We start from the raw sequence: 19,515 nt of genomic DNA, 5'->3' as shown, positions 1-19,515 counted from the left end.
CTTAGTGACACATCCTACATACCTAGATTCAAGGAAATAACATAAAATATGAAGTTTCATCCAAAACAAATGTTAGAAATGTATTAAGGAGATATTAGAGATTATATAAATATTTGAGATTTTTGGGACAAAGAATAGATTTTTTTCATTTTAACGTGAAATCACTTTGCAAGAAAACTAGTAATAAAACATATTTTATTTTCACAAACAAATCTTTACTAAAGATATTTCATTAAAATATCTAATTTTATGTTTACAAAATACTTGTAATCTTTACTAAGACTAAAAAAATTTATGAAAATACACATGCTGTATCAAACACTATTGTGCTGTATACTTAACATATGCAAATGTGTATATTACACCGAAAGGGTTAAAGGATTCTCCTATATACATATATATATATATATAATATTTTTCTCTATAAATATATTTATGTTTATCTGTTTTTTAAAAGTTAAAAGTGAATACAAGTCAGGCAAAGACCATTTTGTATGAAGACTGATAAAATAATTAGTAATTAGTTGTTAAAACCAACAAGATTTTTTCTAAAAGAAAGGCTGAATTATATAAAAATTACCTGGTACTCAAACTAACATAAGAAGGACTTTCTAAAATCACAAACAAATCTTTACTAAAATACTCTATTGAAAACTCTTCCTTTTTGTATACAACAGACTTGTAATGCTTACTGAAATCCAAATTTTGTGAAAGTGCACTTTATACATTCACAGTTATTGTATGCATAGTTCTGATACTTTACCTCCACTCACATAATTAGCTAATCAAATTCAGTGCTACCTCTATAGCCAAAAAAAAATTATGCAAGCCACAAGGCTTTTACCTCTTCTCCATTGGAATTTACTGATTCCAATGCATCTCTCATGCATATCATCATGTGACAACCTTCTACCAATAAGAATACAACATACTTTCATGACACATGTGACTCCCTCTATTCAATTTTACTGGACTATCATTTCTTATTTGGTAGTACTCGTATTCAGACGTTGTTTTTTTTGGTGTTCTTGATGTGAATCATTTTCATAATTTTAATAGTATAATTTCCAAAGTGGAATTTCATCTATTTTTTTCTTTACATTGAAGAGATCTCTTACTGTAACTTCATTCCCAGCCTTTTCACTTATAGTTTATTTGCAGTTTTGCTTTCCAGTTCTTTGTCTTTTATTCTTGATTCAGGTATATCAACTTGTTTCTGCCAAACTCTTTCATTAACATTTGCATGTCCAAATGACACTATCTTGCTTAGGCATTTCCACAAGTTAAACTACATTGAATTAAATGTATACAATCATAAAATTCTCAAATATGCTTTTATAAACACAAATAATATATAAATAAGTAAAATCTAAATGCAATCTATTTATTTAGCAAACTAATACCTATAAGGCAAGAAACAATTGCCAAACACTTGGCACACTTCAAGATAACAGTTGACTAAGTTTTTTTTCTGTCTTATTCTACAAATCCATTAACTGGTAAAATTTTCTTTAGACTATAATTAAATAGTGAGAAATCTCTGTTCATTGGTAGTAAGTATGTCATTCAACATCAAACTGTCACCTAGCACAACAAATATGCAGTTGAGTGTGGCTGACCTTAAGCTTAGAAATATTAGAATGTGAAACCCCGTTTAGGGAATTCTTGGAAATTTTTCAGATGCTAATGAAAGACAGATGGAACTTCAATTTGACCTTGTATGTCAATAGTTTATTATATTCTCACAATATCATATATATTATAACTCCTAAAGGTTACTTGTAACAGCAATGAAATGAGAAAGCAAAAACCTGCAATTTTAATTGCTGTTTTTTTAAAATAAAAGAATAAAACTAAGATAATATAAAACTTCAAGTTATAACATACCTGCCAATAGTAATTTCATTAAAATACATTTATATTAGAGTGGTTTAATTAAATTTTGAATGTGACTTGGTAAACTTGTACAGAAAAGGTTTAAAAATGTTCACATTGACATAAAATTAATATGGTCCTGCACTGCCTCACTTTGCCTAAATTTGAACAACTCTTTCTGCTTCTTGTTTCTCCTTCCCTTATGTCTTCATATTCTATTCACCTGAGGACATTAGTGTTTTTTTTTTTGTTTGCCAGTGTTTCACATACTTTTTATCCTTTCACTTATTTTCTCATCTCTCCAGATTGTTTTTCATCCCTAACTCTTTGGCATCTCTTAAGGATAATTCCCCCATTTAGCCACTTTCCGTTCCATTTTATACCTTTATCTTCAGTCTGATGTGGATAGGCTTTTATGTCTTGTATGTACTCTTCTCTGTTATTTCTGGCATGGTTTCCTTTCTCATCTTCCTTCTTGGCATCTGCCCTCTGTTTGTGATCTTTCCACCTTTGCCATTTGGGTTCAGCCCTTAATTCAATTGTTTTATTCTTCCTTATCAGCTTCTTCCTGTATTTTGCTCCAGACGTCTTCTTGTCCAATTCGACACCTTACCTTTTCATTGTCATTTCATCTTCTTTTCCTTGGAGAAATTTCTTCAATTGGACATGTGGGACTACACATGATATGTTCACCTCACACTGTTTGCATAGGATCACAGTTTTTTATCTTTGGGTTATATTCTGCTTGTAGCCATTCTTTAAAACTCAGTGAGACTGACTGGGTAAGTTTTTGTTTTCCTTTTATTATTGTTTATTGTTTGGATAATGTTCTGTGATGAATGGTGCCTGACAGGATATTCTTTGACAGATGAAGTTCACACTGTATGGTCATTGTCTGCTTGTTTCTTATATTTCCATGGCCATGCAGTGCACACTGCAGAAATGATGTGTTCCATAAGATTGCTTGTAGATTTATCCTTGCAGTGTAATTTTAACACAAAATGGGTCTATATCAGAGTACTCTTACTCACTCATTAACTGCAGGGGTAAAGCAGAAGAGGATCTCTGCCATGTCTTGTGTTGAATAAATCAGTATGTTCTGCTTTTAAAAATAGGTTCTCTTTGAGATAGATTCCTGTATATTGTGAGGAATCCTCCAGAGAAAATTGATACTTTAAGTACTTCCTCTCACTTACCCAGTGTGGGTTCTGTTAACAGTGCTTTACTGCAGACCACCTGATTAGATTTAAAACATCAATCAGTGCAGTCTTTCTCAAGAAGCGACATCTTGTTTCTGTCTTCTTTGATCTTGAGAAAGCTTATGACTCTACTTGAAGGTATGGCATTTTGTGAGATCTCCATTCATGTGGTTTTGTTTCACTATTTGCCTATTTTTACTCATTTTTTATTTGACAGGCAATTCCAAGTCCTCATGTTCAACCTTTTCTCATTCTTTCACAGAGAAACTTTGGGTATCTCAGGACTGTGACTTGAGTGTCACATTTTTGAGCATCAAGATCAATGTTATCGCTACACAATTTCCTCCTACTGTTGCAAATGGGATCTATGTTGATAACTTCCACTTCTTGTATTGGTCATTGAGTATGAGGCATATTGAGAGGCAGCTTCAGACTGCCCTCAATTGCTAGTTAAAGTGGACCACAGCAAAGGATTTTACCTTTTATTTTTTCCAAAACTGTTTGCATGTGTTTTTGCTACCAACAGGATCTATGCCCCGAACCTGACTTCATCTCAGTGATATTGTTCTTCCTGTGGTCCTTGAGTTCTTGGGGTTCATCTTTCATCACAAGCTTACTTTTATTTCTCAAGTCAAGTAGCTACTTGTCAAGAGTACAAGGGCACATGTCCTCTCTTCCACTTCTCGAGGAGTGGATCAATGTTCTATGCTCAAGATCTCTCATACCCTCATTTAATTCAAATTGGTCTATGGGTCTCTCATCTGTGGTTCTGCCAGAATTTCAGCCTTGAATATGCTAGATCCCATTCACAATCTGGGGCTTTGGTTCTGTGTGGGGGCTTTCCACATTTCTTCAATCCAGGGTCCTACATCAAGACCTACAAACCTTTGCTATTTGCAGCTTTCTTTGTGGTATGCTACTAAACTTCAATTCTTACTTCAACATCCCACCTGAGGTTGTATCTTCCTTCCACAGTGGGCTGTGCTGATTCTGAATAGATGATCTATACTTCTTTTTGGTCTTCATATCTAGGCATAGCTTGCTGAATTGGGTCTGCCATTAGATGACATTGCTGACTCCAATAGTCACCCTATCCTGTTATGGCTTATAACCATCCTCACCTGTGACATTTGAATCATCTGAGGGAGGAGGACACTCCTGATTGGAACAGCTTGACATTAGTTTTCATCCAGTTTTCATCTGTATTAAAAAACAATAGACCCATTCTTTTCACCTTTTGTTCCTATCCAGTTTTTCTGGGTATTTGACCATGTTGGTATTTAGGAGAACAAGCTCACTGACACTACAGCTAGGTCTGTCTTCTCTGGTGCTGTTACAGCCATGCCTGTCTTATGTATGGACTATGGTCCTGTACTTAATGCTCGTCTTTGTGCCAGTTGAAATTCAGTTTGGTGTGAACAGTGTGATAACAAGCTTTCCCAGATCAAATCTTCTGTTATTTTTTGGCTTTTTTGTTTCCTTAAGGATCAGAAGGATGATGTTTTTTTTTAACTGGTCATTTTCTTTTATCTGTGTCTGATTCACCAACATGTAGCCTTTGTGTCACTCAAGTTACCATTGCCCCTGTTTTACTTGTCATGCCATCATTACAACCATGAGTAGTGGTACCATTTTAGACATGTTTTTTCTCCATGTTTACTTCTGATGCTGGACAGTGTCACTGGCAGTGGTAACTCTGTACATCTTAATTATGTTTCAACATTTTTATGGGCCATTGGCATTTCTAATTCAATTTTAGTTTTTATCAACTTTTGGAGCTTTGTTTATTATCTTGATTTATTTTCATGTTCTATAGAATTTTACATTTCATATTTGCTTCTTGTTTGGCATAGATAACCTCATTGCTTTGGGTCATAAAAATACCACCCAACGAAAAATAGGGTTTTGTGGTCATCCATTACACTGCTTCAGGTATTGTCATTTTTCCAGAGTTCTCATAGCATGCTTCTCTTTTCTTATCAAATGGAGTTTGAGAGTCCTTACTACTTTTCATTTTCAAGTTGGACCATGGAGGCATCTTCCTAAATGGGTTAATGAAATACAGATATAAATAAGTCTATCAATTTCTTGTATTAACATGTGCCCCATTCATGGTTCTAGGTGTTCTTGATCACCCCCCCCCCCCACCAGCCTCATGAACTTTTTTTTTTAAAGATGAAAATGGCACAATCCTCTTTCCTACCCTCACCTGATGATCAGATATTGGATTGCAGTTGAGTTGCCACTGGTATTATCCTCTTTTCAACCTCTAAATGAATATCATTTACCAGTGGCATGGGTTTTGTATTGTAGTGAAATTGCCAGTGGATGATCCTTTTTTCTACCCTAACATGGATGCTGGTACCTGGTAGCAGAGTTTGTTATTGTAGTTGACTTACCAGTGGTATGAGCCTCATTCTACTGTCATTAGCATGAGTTATGGATATAGTTGACTTGTTGTGTACACTCCATCTTGCTGTAACCACTTTACACCTAATATATATCCTTTTAATTTTACGTTTTGTGAGTTCTGGGTTAGAGTTGTATAAATATTATATGGCTCAGATCACTATCTGACCTTAGTTCTCTTCCATTTAGATATGCTTCTCTGTTTTCCCCTTATACGTGTGACATCTTGCTATGATGGGCAAAGAGTACATCTGATTAAAAAGTGGGGTATTTCTCAACATAATCTTAAAATCTGACTGTTTTCTCTTAGGGAATGTCCTTCAGATGATTTCAAATTATACTTCTTTCTTTCCTTAGAACCAGTCCCTCCACCTATTCAATATGGGATTCAAGCTATTTATGTGAGAAGAGGTAATGCACTCTATCAGAAATTATAATTTTCCTGTACTGAAAATGAATTCCTGATAAGTAATTGCATCCTCTCACTCTTTCCTCTCTTCCTCCTCACTGTAAACCAGTACTTCCACCTTCTGCAAAAACTCAAAGTGAGAGTTTGATAAAATTGAATGGAGTCATATGTGTCATGAAAGTATGTTGCATTCATACTGAAAGAGGATTGCTGCAGGATGATTTGCTTGTGAGATGCATTGCAATCAGTAAATTCCATTGAAGTAAAGAGAAAAGCCTTGTGACATGCATTTTTTTATTTTTCATATAGAGGGTAGCACTGAATGAGAATAGCTAATTATGTGAATGGAGGTAAAGTATCAGAACTATAAATACTATAACTTTGAATGTATAAAGTGTACCTTCACAGAATCTGGTAAGATTTCAGTAAACATTACATGTCTGTTGTATACAAAAGAGAAGTTTTCAATAAAGTATTTTATTAAAGATTTTTTGTGTGATTTTAGAAAGTCTTTATTGTATCAGTTTGAGTAAAAGCTGATTTTCATGCTAAGAATAAAAATACTTTTTTTTTCACTTTATAGTTTTTGTAGCTATTAATATGAGGGAGAGTTAAGTCCTATCTGAATTACATTACAGGCATAGAAAAATTATATTTATCTCAGTTACATGGTTGTTACAAGATTGGTCTCAAAAAGAGGGTTCATGTGAACAACCTTTAATTAATTGAAGGTAATAATAATAAATCAAAATGGTAATATTTCATTTAACTGGATACTTGTAAGAATCAAAAATTGTGTGAATCAAAAACACTAAATTCATATTGATATTTTATATAACACTAACCAGTATAATATTAATTCTTGTAGGTAATTGGTTGCATCGAGTTAACCATCCAGCTCTCTTTAAAGCTACATGCAACATATAATGCAGAATTTTTAATTATTTAATCATTATGTTCATTAACTTGTTACATTCAGCAAACCACATCAAAGTTGAATAGTAGTAATAATCATAAGCACTAATTTTGATTGATTATATTTGTGATTTATGACACTAATGATGCTTAAAAGCTGTAATTAGTCAAAAATAGATGTCCTAATGGCAATATTTTAATTAGTTGGATAGTTAGAATAATAAAAGAGTAAAACTTGTAAAATTAATTTTGATTAGTTGCTTATTTTCATGACACTAATCAATTATAATGAGTTATTTGCCCAGCGCTATTTATATCACCTTTACAACAGATTTAGCTCCTTTTAGTGATATAGTTGAATTTTATTTATTTTGTAGTCCTGCACGTGGTACAGTGTGCATGTGTTTTGGTAGTATTTAGTTTTCCAAAAGATTAAAAAAAAACATTTTCTGACATCATTGCTTGTCGTATTTATTCACTTGTAGAAGTATTAGGTCAAACACCTTGTAATTATGATTTCAGTGTAGTTGAAATTAGAGTCAGAAATATATTTCGTTTTTGGAGGATTTATTATGTAAAATAAACTTTTGTGTAAAAGCAGAAAAATATAAATTTTTTTGAGGCACAGCATTTTTCCATATTTTGGTATTTTAATCCCTGTTTAAATTTGATATACTTTTAATTAGTGTTAAGTTTCATCTTCTTTGTAGGTTCCAAAGTTATAACAAAAAATATTACCATCCAGTCAATTCAAGAACTGTCCGAAGTCTTGCGAAGGCCTCCTGTCATATGGGACAATCTTCATGCCAATGATTATGATCAAAAAAGGTTGTTTTTAGGACCATATAGTGGACGATCTACAGATCTCATTCCTCAGTTACATGGTGTACTGACCAATCCAAACTGTGAATATGAAACAAATTTTGTGGCCATTCACACACTTTCTGAATGGAGTAAATGCAATAGAGATGGAAAAATAGATCTGAGTTTAAGTAAGTTCATGTTACGTGTATAAAAATCCTAAATAAAAGACATGGTTGAGAGTTGTGTTAGCTAGTTGGCAGTTTGGTCATCCTTGTAGTCAAAGTGATATATCTCATCTCTTGAGCCAGGCTTTTTCACAGAAGTATTTACTACAACTTAATTAATAGAAGAGCAAAGAATTATAAAAATACTTGTAGAAGGTCAAACACAGATGATATAATTCATGTATATAAAAGACCAGAATCAAAAAATACTGTTTTAAAATTTTGGAAAATAATGTACAACAAACAGGTTGTAATTCAAAATTTTTCCTATTTAAATACCTAAGAGTTAATTAACTACCACACTTTCTTCTTTAAAAAGTTTTTTGTTAATTTAAACCGAGAAATATTGATACCACTGAAGGTTGTTGATTTATTGATAGGAACTATTTATCAGAACTCAAAAGTAGTTTGGATTAATTTCTTATGATAGAACAATAAATATGTTACTGTGTATCTAGCCATATTGCAGGAACCTACTTTAATGAATAATTATAAAGTACAATTACAGTAAGCAACTTCTGATTTTACTTATTTCAATATTTCATCCCATGGTATCAAGTCATCATCACGTCAAGATTGCATTCAAAAAGGCAGAAAATTAAAGACTCATGGTGTTAAGGACAAGTTTGTAGGTGATGTTAAGCTAGTTTTTTGATGAAATAAGGTGAATAAAATAATATAAGTGAAGGGGTAGTGTTTATTTAACACTGACTGAAGTGACATTATCATTGTTGCTTCAGGTTTTTCTTCTGTTGATGTCTGGTTCTGTTTGGATGATTTTAGCATTGTTTTCAGTGATAAAATGATTTGTTTTTTTGAGATACTTAAAAACAAACGAGTCCTTTAAGAGGTTTCTTAAGTCTCAGGCTCTTTTCTTTTCTTCTTTTTTTCACAAGTTTGTTCCATAGTTGAATTAGGGTTTTGCTGATGTGTTTGAAATTGTAATGGTGATAAAGCTTCAATCTTTAATTTTTTTTGGGGGATGTTTTGGCTATTTTAATAACTTCTGGATAGTTGTTTTCTGAGTGAAGATTTCAGAAATTCTTTTTAATCAGTTGTCTTACATTCTTTATAAAGCATACAATAAATGATATTTGAGTAATTCACTTCAGTGTTTTTGGTTTCTGTTGTTTGGAGTGTGCAGATTTACAATTAAGGTATTGATTTTTTTTTTTTTTTTTGATTACTTTTATCTCAAATCTTGAATATTTTCTTATACTTTTGACATTTATAAAGCTTATGGAAAACAGTTTTCATAATTTTCAATAGTGAAGTTTATGTTGGGACAAATTGTGATGTGGTTTGACAAGCTTTTCTTTTTCTTCATCAGAATTGAAACCAGAAAAAATGTCAACATATCTCAACCAATTGAAGGGTGTGGAAATTGATATTATCAATCACATTTAACAAAATTGTTGATTAATTTAACTTTTATCATGGAAAGGGAGAAGTATAGTTACAGTTGTGCTCTGTTTTTCAACATTAAAATTATTAGTGTCAGCATACATTCTACGAGCTCATACTTCTTCCATTGTAACACAAGATATTCAGTACATATTGTGGAAACAATTCAGCTTTTATACATATTTCCCCTATGCTTCACAATAATGGTCAATTAAAATACATGAAAGGTATAATATTTTGGTGGTGTGTGCATTTTTTTTAATGCAACTTTTGTTCAAGTAATGAACATTGTATGAATCAAAAAATAAAAATTTCCATGAGAGTGGCATATAACATGATTATGATTCAAACATTGTAAAATGATTTATGGTAATCAGAGAATAAAAGTTCTCCCTGTTTGAATGTTTGATAAAACTTCAGATGTTCAAATCTGCATTTGAAAACATGGCTAGCAAATGAACCTTCAAACACAGCCTTAATATTTTGTTTTATATCACTGTTGTATACATATTTTTTCACATTTTTGATATGAATCATGATTGATGATTCAAAATTGTAATTCTAAATTACCCTTTTCTTAAATTTATAATAAGAAATTTTCTTACATTTGTACATGTATGGTTATTTAAATAACATTGGAAGTGAATAATTCTAAATAATAAAGATTTCAAAAGATATATATAATTATGTAATTATTGTAAATTGTTTTGCTCATATTTTGGTTTTTAACAAGATACTAAAATGCTAGAAAGATTTATCACTGAGGCTTAGAAGCTTTAATATTCTGATATATAAATTTTATTTTTTAGTGACATAATACTCAAAGAAATTAATTCAGAATTTTCATTAGCTAAGTTAAAATGCATGAGCTTAACAGTTAAGTATTTTGCTAAAGTAATTCTTTGTTATTAAATTTAGGGAAGTAATTATTTTCATTTCCAATTATACATATATTTACAGTGTGCTTTTTTAACTTTGTGACATTGTTGAGATTTATTATTTATGTGTATATATTTAAATTTAAGTGAAAGAAAAAAATGAAATTTATCATTTAGTGTTTTATAAAGTCACCAATGTTTTTTTGTTATGATAAGTATAAATACCACTTTCAAGAAACATTTTTGTTTCAGATGATTCAGTTACTGCAGATATCAAACTGGAAACAGAAAGTGAAAATGGTTCAGTAGAAGATATTCCTACCCCTTTAGCTCCAAATACTTACCATCCAAAACAAGCATTGAAGGCAGCTTTGAAAAACTGGTTGCCAGAATTTTACAAATCCAAAAATGCTTATGGTAAAATAGTTCCCGGTCCATTTGTACCAGCACCAGTACCATCTTGCCCCCCATGTCCTCCTCCTCCAACACTTGTCACACCTTCTATTCCTCTCCCAGTCATAAACACCTGTGTAGGTGTCACTATGACCACAAGTGCCCCATGCACACAGGTTATAACGAGTAGTAGTACTTTAATTGAGACTAGTTCAAGTTTCCAACCAATAACTAAACAACTATTAAACAGCCTGATTCCTCTTGATGACCATCAAGGTGTTCCATTGGAGCAAATGGACTGTAATGTTTCATCAGAATCATCACCTAGCCATAAAGCAGATGGTGAAATGGAACAGTTATCATCTGCTCAAACCCAGAGCAAAGGCTCAACATCTAGTCTCTCTGAAGACACAGAGAAAACTCCAGACACTTCAGAAGACATGCAGACTGAACCTACAAATACTGATGAAGATAGTGAAGCTTTATCTAAACAACTGACTCTCGATGACATTTCTTTATTGGTAGATTTGTTTTATCTCCCATTTGAACATGGAAGTCAAGGACTACACCTTTTACAAGAATTTCATTGGCTAAAAACAAATGGACATAAAATATATGAACACAAAAGAAACATTAAAGAAGAACCAGATGTGCAGGAGTGGTACAATCGTGCTACTACATTTGATGAGATGACCAAAGCTCTTGATATGCTGCTGATTCGTTTAACCTATGTTCCCAACAGATCTCTACTGTATGACCTTTATCCATACATTTGGGATATTAAAGGGGTTGTTTCTTTGTTGAATTCTTATCTAAAGTGGTTGGGTAAGTTTTAATTGTTTTGGAATGACTATTAGTTACTAATAATGATGAATCATTAGATACCTGTATGAAAGTAGTAGACAGGTAGTAACATTTTTATTTAGCCCATTAAACAGTGGCAATAATCAGTTGATGCTGCTACCTACAACACTACTGTTGTTTAAGGGTTAAACAAATATTTTAACACAGTGATCATATAATAAGCTGCTATCTGATGAGGTAAAGTTTTTATGAAATAACATTGTTAATATGTTGTGTGTCTATGTAATTGTGAATAAAATGGTGCTCTCTAAGTGTCTTTCTTTGTAACTGAGTGAGGCTTTGTTAACAAGTTAGTTCAACTCAAAGTTAGCTTTTCTTGGCCTATCTTAATTTAAAAATTTCTAGTAATTGTTGCAACCTATGTTAGAAATAGAAATAAGTTATTACATCGATGTAAAAAGTAGAACAATTGATGAGATTTATCTGACAGACAAAGGATTTTGGTTGTAATGTATAACTAAAGGTGGAATTAATTTATAATCTGAGGTTTGTAAATGAAAGATTTTCTTTTGTCTTGTCATGGTCATACACTTAAGTAGTTTATGAACTTTGTTTACAGCTTGTGTAATAATGAAGATGGTTGACAAAACATACAATATTTTATTTACAAGTTTGAACATTTTGGAATAACTTATTCTGCCATCAGCAAAATATGAAAATTGTGTTCCAAAGATGATTATTACTATAATTATAACATAATTATAAGTTTATTTAGGATAAGTGATAAGGTGAACAAAATCACAAAATTTAGAGCTTTCTGTTTTGAACTTGTTCCTCTGTAAGGAAGAACTTAAACTGATATACAAGTACCAACAACATCTGTCTATCTTCAAAAATACATTTCCTATGTTGATTTTGTGCATTTGACTCATTTAATCCATTAGAATAACCAGACAGGAACAAGTTCAAAATAAAAAGCTCCAAAAACTGCAACTTTATTTATCTTCATCTCCAGGTTTTTAATCCTGATAATGTAATATTCAATTTGATTATGTTTGTAAACAAACTCTAATGAAAAGCCTTTAGTATTCCTACTTTTAAGCTAAATTGTGCTAATTATATTTGTAGTTTTGGAAAGGCTTTCAGAATCATTACTTCCTTTCCAGTGTTAACTAAATTGAACAACAGTGCATCACAATATTTTATAAATACCAAAGTAAAAAACATTGTTATTTTTTCATCCTACAGATGTAATTCATATTGTCTCCACAAAACTGTATTGTACTACTAGCATTTAAAACTGTCTAAAAGCAAAGATATTATTGTTATCAAACCAGCAAATGTAATTGTTGTCATTATGAAAAATACTGATGAAATAAACCACCAGCTCAATGATCCTTGTAAATTAAAAAAACTAGATATAGACTTGTTATCCTTAACTTTTAAGAGAGAAGACCCTCCAAAGTCAAAATATTATCTCTAAAACAACTTTTCAACAAGTGCTCCATGTGGCACTAAAATTATTTTTTTTATGGCCTACCAAAAGTATGCAAAACTAGATACCCTCTTTACCCTATTCTGTCAACTATAGGTTCATGCAATTACAACTTGTCTAAATTTATTATTTTTATTCACAAACCCTTCAACTTTAATGAATTAAGGTTTACCAATTCTTTTACCTTTGCTACTGAAATCTCTAAAATTCCCTCTGCTGATCATGGCCAGTTTTGGTATTGAATCTCTATATACCAATGTTATCCTTGATGGAACTTTAAATTTAATCATTGACCTTCTTTTTCCCACAGACACTGAACAGCATCTTGGTTTCACCCTTAAACAATTCCTGGAACTTATTGTCTTCTCCATGGAGTTAAATCATTCTCTCATTGTATGACCAAGCAGATGGAATACCAATGGGATCATCTTTGGGTCCATTGATACACAATAGTTTTCTCTGCTATCATGAATGCAAGTGACTAGAAAACTACCCATGTGAATTCAAACCTGTCCTTTACAAATACTATGTTGACAATACTTTCTTGCTGTGTTAACAATAAAGCCAAATTTCAAAGTTCCTTAATTCCCAACACCCCAATATCAAATTCACATCCAAACTCTAAGAAAATTTTTTACTGTTCTTAGACTACCTAAGAAGGTAAATATTTTTCTTCCTCTCTGTATCATAACAGGAGTTTTATTGGCCTCTATATCAATTTCAATAGTTTTATCCCCAGTGTCTTCAAACATAATCTTGTTATGACAGATAGCCAATAGTTTTCTATGTTTTCATGAATGCAAGTGGCTGGGGAAACTGCCCACGTGAATCCAAACCTGTCCTTTACAACTGTTATATTAATGATACTTTCTGTGTATCGTAACAGGACTCTTATTGACCTCTACACAAATTTCAATAGTTTTATCCCCAATTTCTTCAAACTTAATCTGGCTACATTATTTTTAAATATTAGTTTTAATATTTGTTCTAATTATTTTATTTTACATGACAAAAATTGTCCTTCTAAATAGCATGTTAAATAATTGTTATTTAACTGATTTCCTAATGAAGATAACACCCAATTCCATGAACAACAAATTTCAACTACCAGCCAGTGTATACACCATCCCCAAATTTCCCCTCATTATCTTCTTTCCTATTATGGGCTCGTAATCCCTACAAATTAAAAACAATTCTCTTCCCTGATAACAACCTTCTAACTTCAAATTCAGTTTAGAATAATATACAGACCTAGATTCCACATTAAACACCTCCTTCAGTACAAAGATAAAGTATCCCAATTTCTACATTCATGGCTCATGTGTAGTAGCTGTAAGGTGTCATAGAGTTGGGAAAATTGAAACTCCACTTAAAAACTAGTCTGTGAATATTTAGGACCATCTAACAGAACTAAACTTCCATTACTTAAAGCCAGTCATTTGTCCATTCATCCACATTCTGAAATCACAGGTCACAATAACTCATTTAATCATTTCTCTGTCATCACATTAGAACCTTCAGATCTGCTATATTAAAGAAAGTCTACTCATAGCTAAACATTGCCCAACACTTTGATTCACAAAGCTCTTTATATCTAAAATTGTTCTAAATTTTCATAAGTAACTTAGCTGCTGTGTAATATATATAAACATTATTTTATCCATCTAATTACCATTTTTCCTAATAACTAAATAACCCATTATTATAATTATAGTAATAATCATATTTGTAACACAATTTTCAGTTTTTGCTGACAATGGAATAAGTTATTCTGAAATGTTCAAACCTGCAAATAAAATTTGTTTTGTCAACCGTCTTCAGCTTGATTATTAATCTTTGGCTTCCCCATCATGAATCTATTGCACCATGTGTATTTATGACATTTCTTGACTTGCTGATGTGTACCACATTTTCTTTAACTAAACTTGTATATTGGAGTGCTCTCATGAAAGAAATACAGATTGAGTAACATTAGTTTTTTGGCTTTTGTTTGTAATGCTGTGTAGTATATGTTATCAGTGCAAGAATAATGTTAGTAATTTGTGTTTTTTATGATTGTTTATTTTTCATAACACAGAAGTTTTCTTCATTATTTCCTAACTACTTCAGAACAGAGGTTGAGTGTGTTATTAAAACAATTTTGGAATTTTGTCATACAATTGTAGTCTGTATCAGGGAATGAGCTGATGATTTAGCATTTTGCCATTTGCTCTGCTATGTAGTTTCCACTGCAGAAAGTTTTGCTGTCATGTCCAAAGTATTATTTTTTTTTCTTGCTTGCTTTCCATTTAGTCATTAAGTGTAGAAGAATGAGTTTTTCCAGTGCTCCTATCATTAGTCCATTGCAATTCATCAAAATATCTTATGGGATATTTTGAATACTCTCACTATTTTGAAAATGCAGTAGTTAAATGGATGTGTTGTACAACTAACTTCTGTGCACTTGACTTGTATCATCTTTCAAGAGGGTATGTCTGGATTGTGTAGTGTACTAACTTTTATGCTCATTTATTCTTCTCCTGTTACAAAATACTGCACTTTTCTCTTGTGGATTTTGCACAATTTGTTGCAAGTCTTTTAGAATGGTCTTAGTGTTTCAAGTTGATCCACCTTCCCGAAATCTCCAGATTTCTAGTCCCATTAAGCACAAAGGATATCCATATTTTAAACCTCCAATGTGAACATTTCTTTATGATTTGAGTGTATTAGGTATTTCGTGTCAGAAAGGGTTGTTACATATCCTTCTTAAAGGCAATTGGTGTTTGGTGGCATTGCACAATCTGTGAAATGCCAAGCTATGTCAAAACATAGTTTTGATACATGCTATTTCAATGAAACTTTATCAGCTGTAATTCTCACATGGCTTGTTGATTTGCATATTCAGAATTATTTTAATATAACTTATAATTAGTTATTTTTTAATAGTTAGAAATATCTGTATGGTTTACTACTTAAGATTATTGCTGATTCTTTAAAAAGAGAGAGAATTTTTTTAAGACTTAAGTGGTATGTTAACAGCATTAAGCATGCTTGGCCTGATTCAATTTCTTTATACGTAATAATGTTGATCAACTTTCAGCTAATCACTGTTGAGACTTATAAAAAGTTACCAAAAAATAAAATACTAAAGGTTTAGAAAATATTTAGATTTAAAACAAAGGTTTTTGTATTTAAGCCAAAAATCCAGAAAAACTAATGTCATCATCATGTCAGCTCACTATGACAACATTTCATATGTTCCAGTATTACATTTGCAAGGCTGCTATTAGTAAATATTTGTAAACTGAACTAAAAATAGAAATATTATATTTCAATGGAACTTTTTTGTCACAATTTTTTAATCTGTATTACTATCCTACCTGACATTCTTGAAAAATTCAGAATAGTTTTTCTGATTTATATAATGCTTAGGTTTATAAGTTCTAGATTCTCCAACTTGTTTTTAATTCTTGATTGTCAAAAGTAACTAACTGGTAAAATCATTATATATAGTTTTTTCATGGGTTTTTTGTATGTTTTACACTTTACCAAGTTCTCTCTTTAGGAGTAGAGCATACAAAAAGTATTTTTTCACCTGTTTTTGTAGAGTTTTGATTGGTTTTTGTTTCTTACATTTGTATATAGATAATTGCAAAACAATTTATACTTATGTAAATTAATTTTATAGATTTCAGTCTAAATATTTTGTTTTTTAATTCAAGGTCCAGGACAAAATTAAACGTGTTTTTACAGTGGCCAAATTATAAGATACTTTTGCATTTTTGTTTTTACTACATTTTTATTCATTTTGTAGTAGTGATGGGTGATAGTATATTGCAATTCAAAAATGTTTACTCACAGGGGAAGTCACAGTACTGTCATGGATGATGTTCCATTGCACTGCTTGACAAAGAGAAACATTATATATTGCTCAGGAATCAAATAACTTATTCTGAAAAAAATGTAATGCAACAAGTTTAATATGGGATTTTGTCAATGAAATCACCATGCTATTGATAATGAAAAGCCTAAATGCTGAAGATGTTTCAAAGAAATTTTGACAGAAGGAGGCAGTGAATCAAAACTGCCTAAAAATTTGTATTCTAAAGACAGCTGGTATGGGTATTAAAAGTTTATATAAAATATAGCACAGCACAACTTTTCAACCTTAGGTCATCTTGATCCTTTTTTTAACCTGAAGATAACCTAAGAAGGTCAAAACTTTGTTCTGTACTTTATTTTAATTAAAGTTTTAACAGTCATATGAACTATTCTTAGAATACCTTTTTACTTCAAGTAGGTTTCTTGTTATCATGTTGAAAAATGTATTTGATCAGCATTCAAACCTATTTACAGACATTAAACATCAGGTTCTGAAAGTGATTAAATATTGATCTCTAGTTAAATAACTAAAGGAATATTTCTGGCAATTTTTATGACCCAAAGCATATAGCAATTGCAGGTTCTGGGAATAGCATGAGGTATTTTGGGAAGCATGTAGCATTTCTGCCCAAACCTAACAGGTTCAGGCAATAGTTAAATACACATAATGGTTTAGCTTTGACTGTTATCAACAAGGATACTTGCAAACTAGTCTTTTCCTTGCAAAGTTTTGTTTCCTACCTATTTTTATTCCATCACAGCCTGAACTCATACACATTATCACAGTTTTCATACAGATATACAATAAAAATTTTAATGCCACTATTGTCTATGTAATATTTGCAATATTTTTCAGTAGATGTATTTGTCTTTGCGACATCACTGACATTTTCAAATATTTTACATGCAATCACGAGAAAGCTTCTAAAATACAACCTTACAGCAGTGAACAAGCAACTAATTACAACAGATTTGCATTTTATGATTTGTCATAATAGAAGATAGTTCAAGAAATACAAATGAATAAAAGTATTACAAACAGTAGAAATTCTTAGTTTTTTATTATTGTTTTTCTACCATTTCTTTTCTGCTGTTTTAGTAGCACTGTGAGCATTGAAATAATAAATTGATTTCAGTATGGAAGTCAACAAAATATTTATATTGCCCATCATTAATTTATGATCTCATTTGTTGTATCTACAAAAGGCAGGAAAATATGAATTTTACACAGAAGAGCTTTATGCCAAATATTATCCATTACTACTTTAGAAGTTTTAACATAAAACATTTACACTTATCCACAATACTTATAATGTGAATATGAATGATAAAAGTAAAATCTTGAATTTGTACACATAATGTATCAAAAAATCAAGTAAGTGTTAAATAGAATAATATTTTTGCAGGAAGTAGTACATGGAATTAATTTATTAATATCTGTACCTCTTACATTAAGTTGCAGTTAGTAGTTGACTAAGCAGACATTTGATTTTACTTTACAACTATGTACTGTTGCCACTATTATTTAATTTGATTGCATAATGACTTCAATACAAAATTAATGCAACTTTCTGATTAGCTTATGTTCAAAACATTAACTAATTTAGTATATTTTTCAGCTATATCGGTAATATGAATAAGTTCTTAGACAAGCATATTGTTTGTCTATCTCAATTTATTTTTTTTTATTTTTTTTTTTTCTCCAGCTCTTGGCCGGGTGCCTCCTGCAGTGTCAAGTTTGATTACACCATCATTCACATGTATGCAACTTATCTTATTTATCCATTATTTCGATAGGAGTAATTTATAATCATTTTTTGTGGATTTTACAACAGATAGTAAATATTAGAACAGAAAGAAATTTTATCATTACTTGACTTTGTGCATCTAGCTAGGTGATGAAACATAAACAGAGTAGGACTTTGATGTTCAACTTTTGAGAGCAGATGTCAACTACTTCTTTGCCATCTTGGGTTATGTGTCTTTCTAAAGTCAAGTTTTACTCCATAGTAGTAAATATATGCATTTTCTTTGTTTTTTTTTCTTTCATTGACAAATTTGATATTTCCAAGAAGTATTTAAAAAGCTAGTTGGAGCCATCATAGTTAATAATTTACTAGTCTAAATTTGAAGTTCAATAACTATACAAAAATTTTAAAGCTCAAGCTAATAGTTTTTTCTGTGTGAAGTTTAGTTATGTTCAATTTCTTTTTTTAGTGAAATATATTAAATTACTGAGACTACATATTAATGACAATGACTATTGTAGGTATTTAAGGATGATAATTTTACTCTTTCCAGACAGGTCATGGACGAAAGATCACTGGACTTGTTGATTCGCATTCAAAATTTTATTAAACTACTATTTTATGAATTTGTGTCCTTACATTTGGTATCAACTTCTAGATTATAGTTCATATATTTGTATTATACATTATTATTTAATTTCATAATTCACAAGTGAATATAAAGAAAAAAGTATCAATTTTTGTGTTACATGTTGAATGCAGCACTGGTTTAGTTTAGATGTTTGTAATGTCAAAATACAAAGTCTATAGTTTTATACGAATTCTCAAATTACTGACATTGAAAAGTTACAATTTAAAATAAAACCTTTTACCTTTTTTATTTGGTGAAATATCACTGTATTTAGTGAATCAAATACGGTCCCTTTGATACACTTCTATTTATAGCATCTGAATAACCAACTAAAAGCTCATAATGTCCCCTTAGTCATTTTCTCAGACACTTTCAAATGTAGTAGTGCACTCTTTCTTTGAAGACAAACCTTCCTGCTCATAAGTTGAGTCTTTGGCCTGTTCGAAAACTCATATTTTTTAAAACC

At 31.1% G+C, this 19,515-nt stretch overlaps 1 protein-coding gene across 2 annotated transcripts in view; it reads left to right on the top strand.

Moving 5' to 3' along the window:
• Nucleotides 1-19,515, top strand: part of Oga (O-GlcNAcase) — a 59,940-nt gene that overhangs the window by 20,478 nt on the left and 19,947 nt on the right. For both annotated transcript variants that reach the window (XM_076511614.1, XM_076511613.1), the window contains exons 7-9: nt 7,518-7,799; nt 10,370-11,335; nt 18,377-18,430. In XM_076511614.1, coding sequence (XP_076367729.1) covers nt 7,518-7,799; nt 10,370-11,335; nt 18,377-18,430 — 1,302 coding nt within the window. The remainder of the gene's footprint in view (nt 1-7,517; nt 7,800-10,369; nt 11,336-18,376; nt 18,431-19,515) is intronic.

This window comes from Tachypleus tridentatus, chromosome 7, assembly GCF_004210375.1.
Source record: "Tachypleus tridentatus isolate NWPU-2018 chromosome 7, ASM421037v1, whole genome shotgun sequence".
Lineage (NCBI taxonomy): Eukaryota > Metazoa > Arthropoda > Merostomata > Xiphosura > Limulidae > Tachypleus > Tachypleus tridentatus.
The sequence above is the reverse complement of the archived record's forward strand: the minus strand, read 5'-3'. Positions and strand labels throughout refer to the sequence as shown.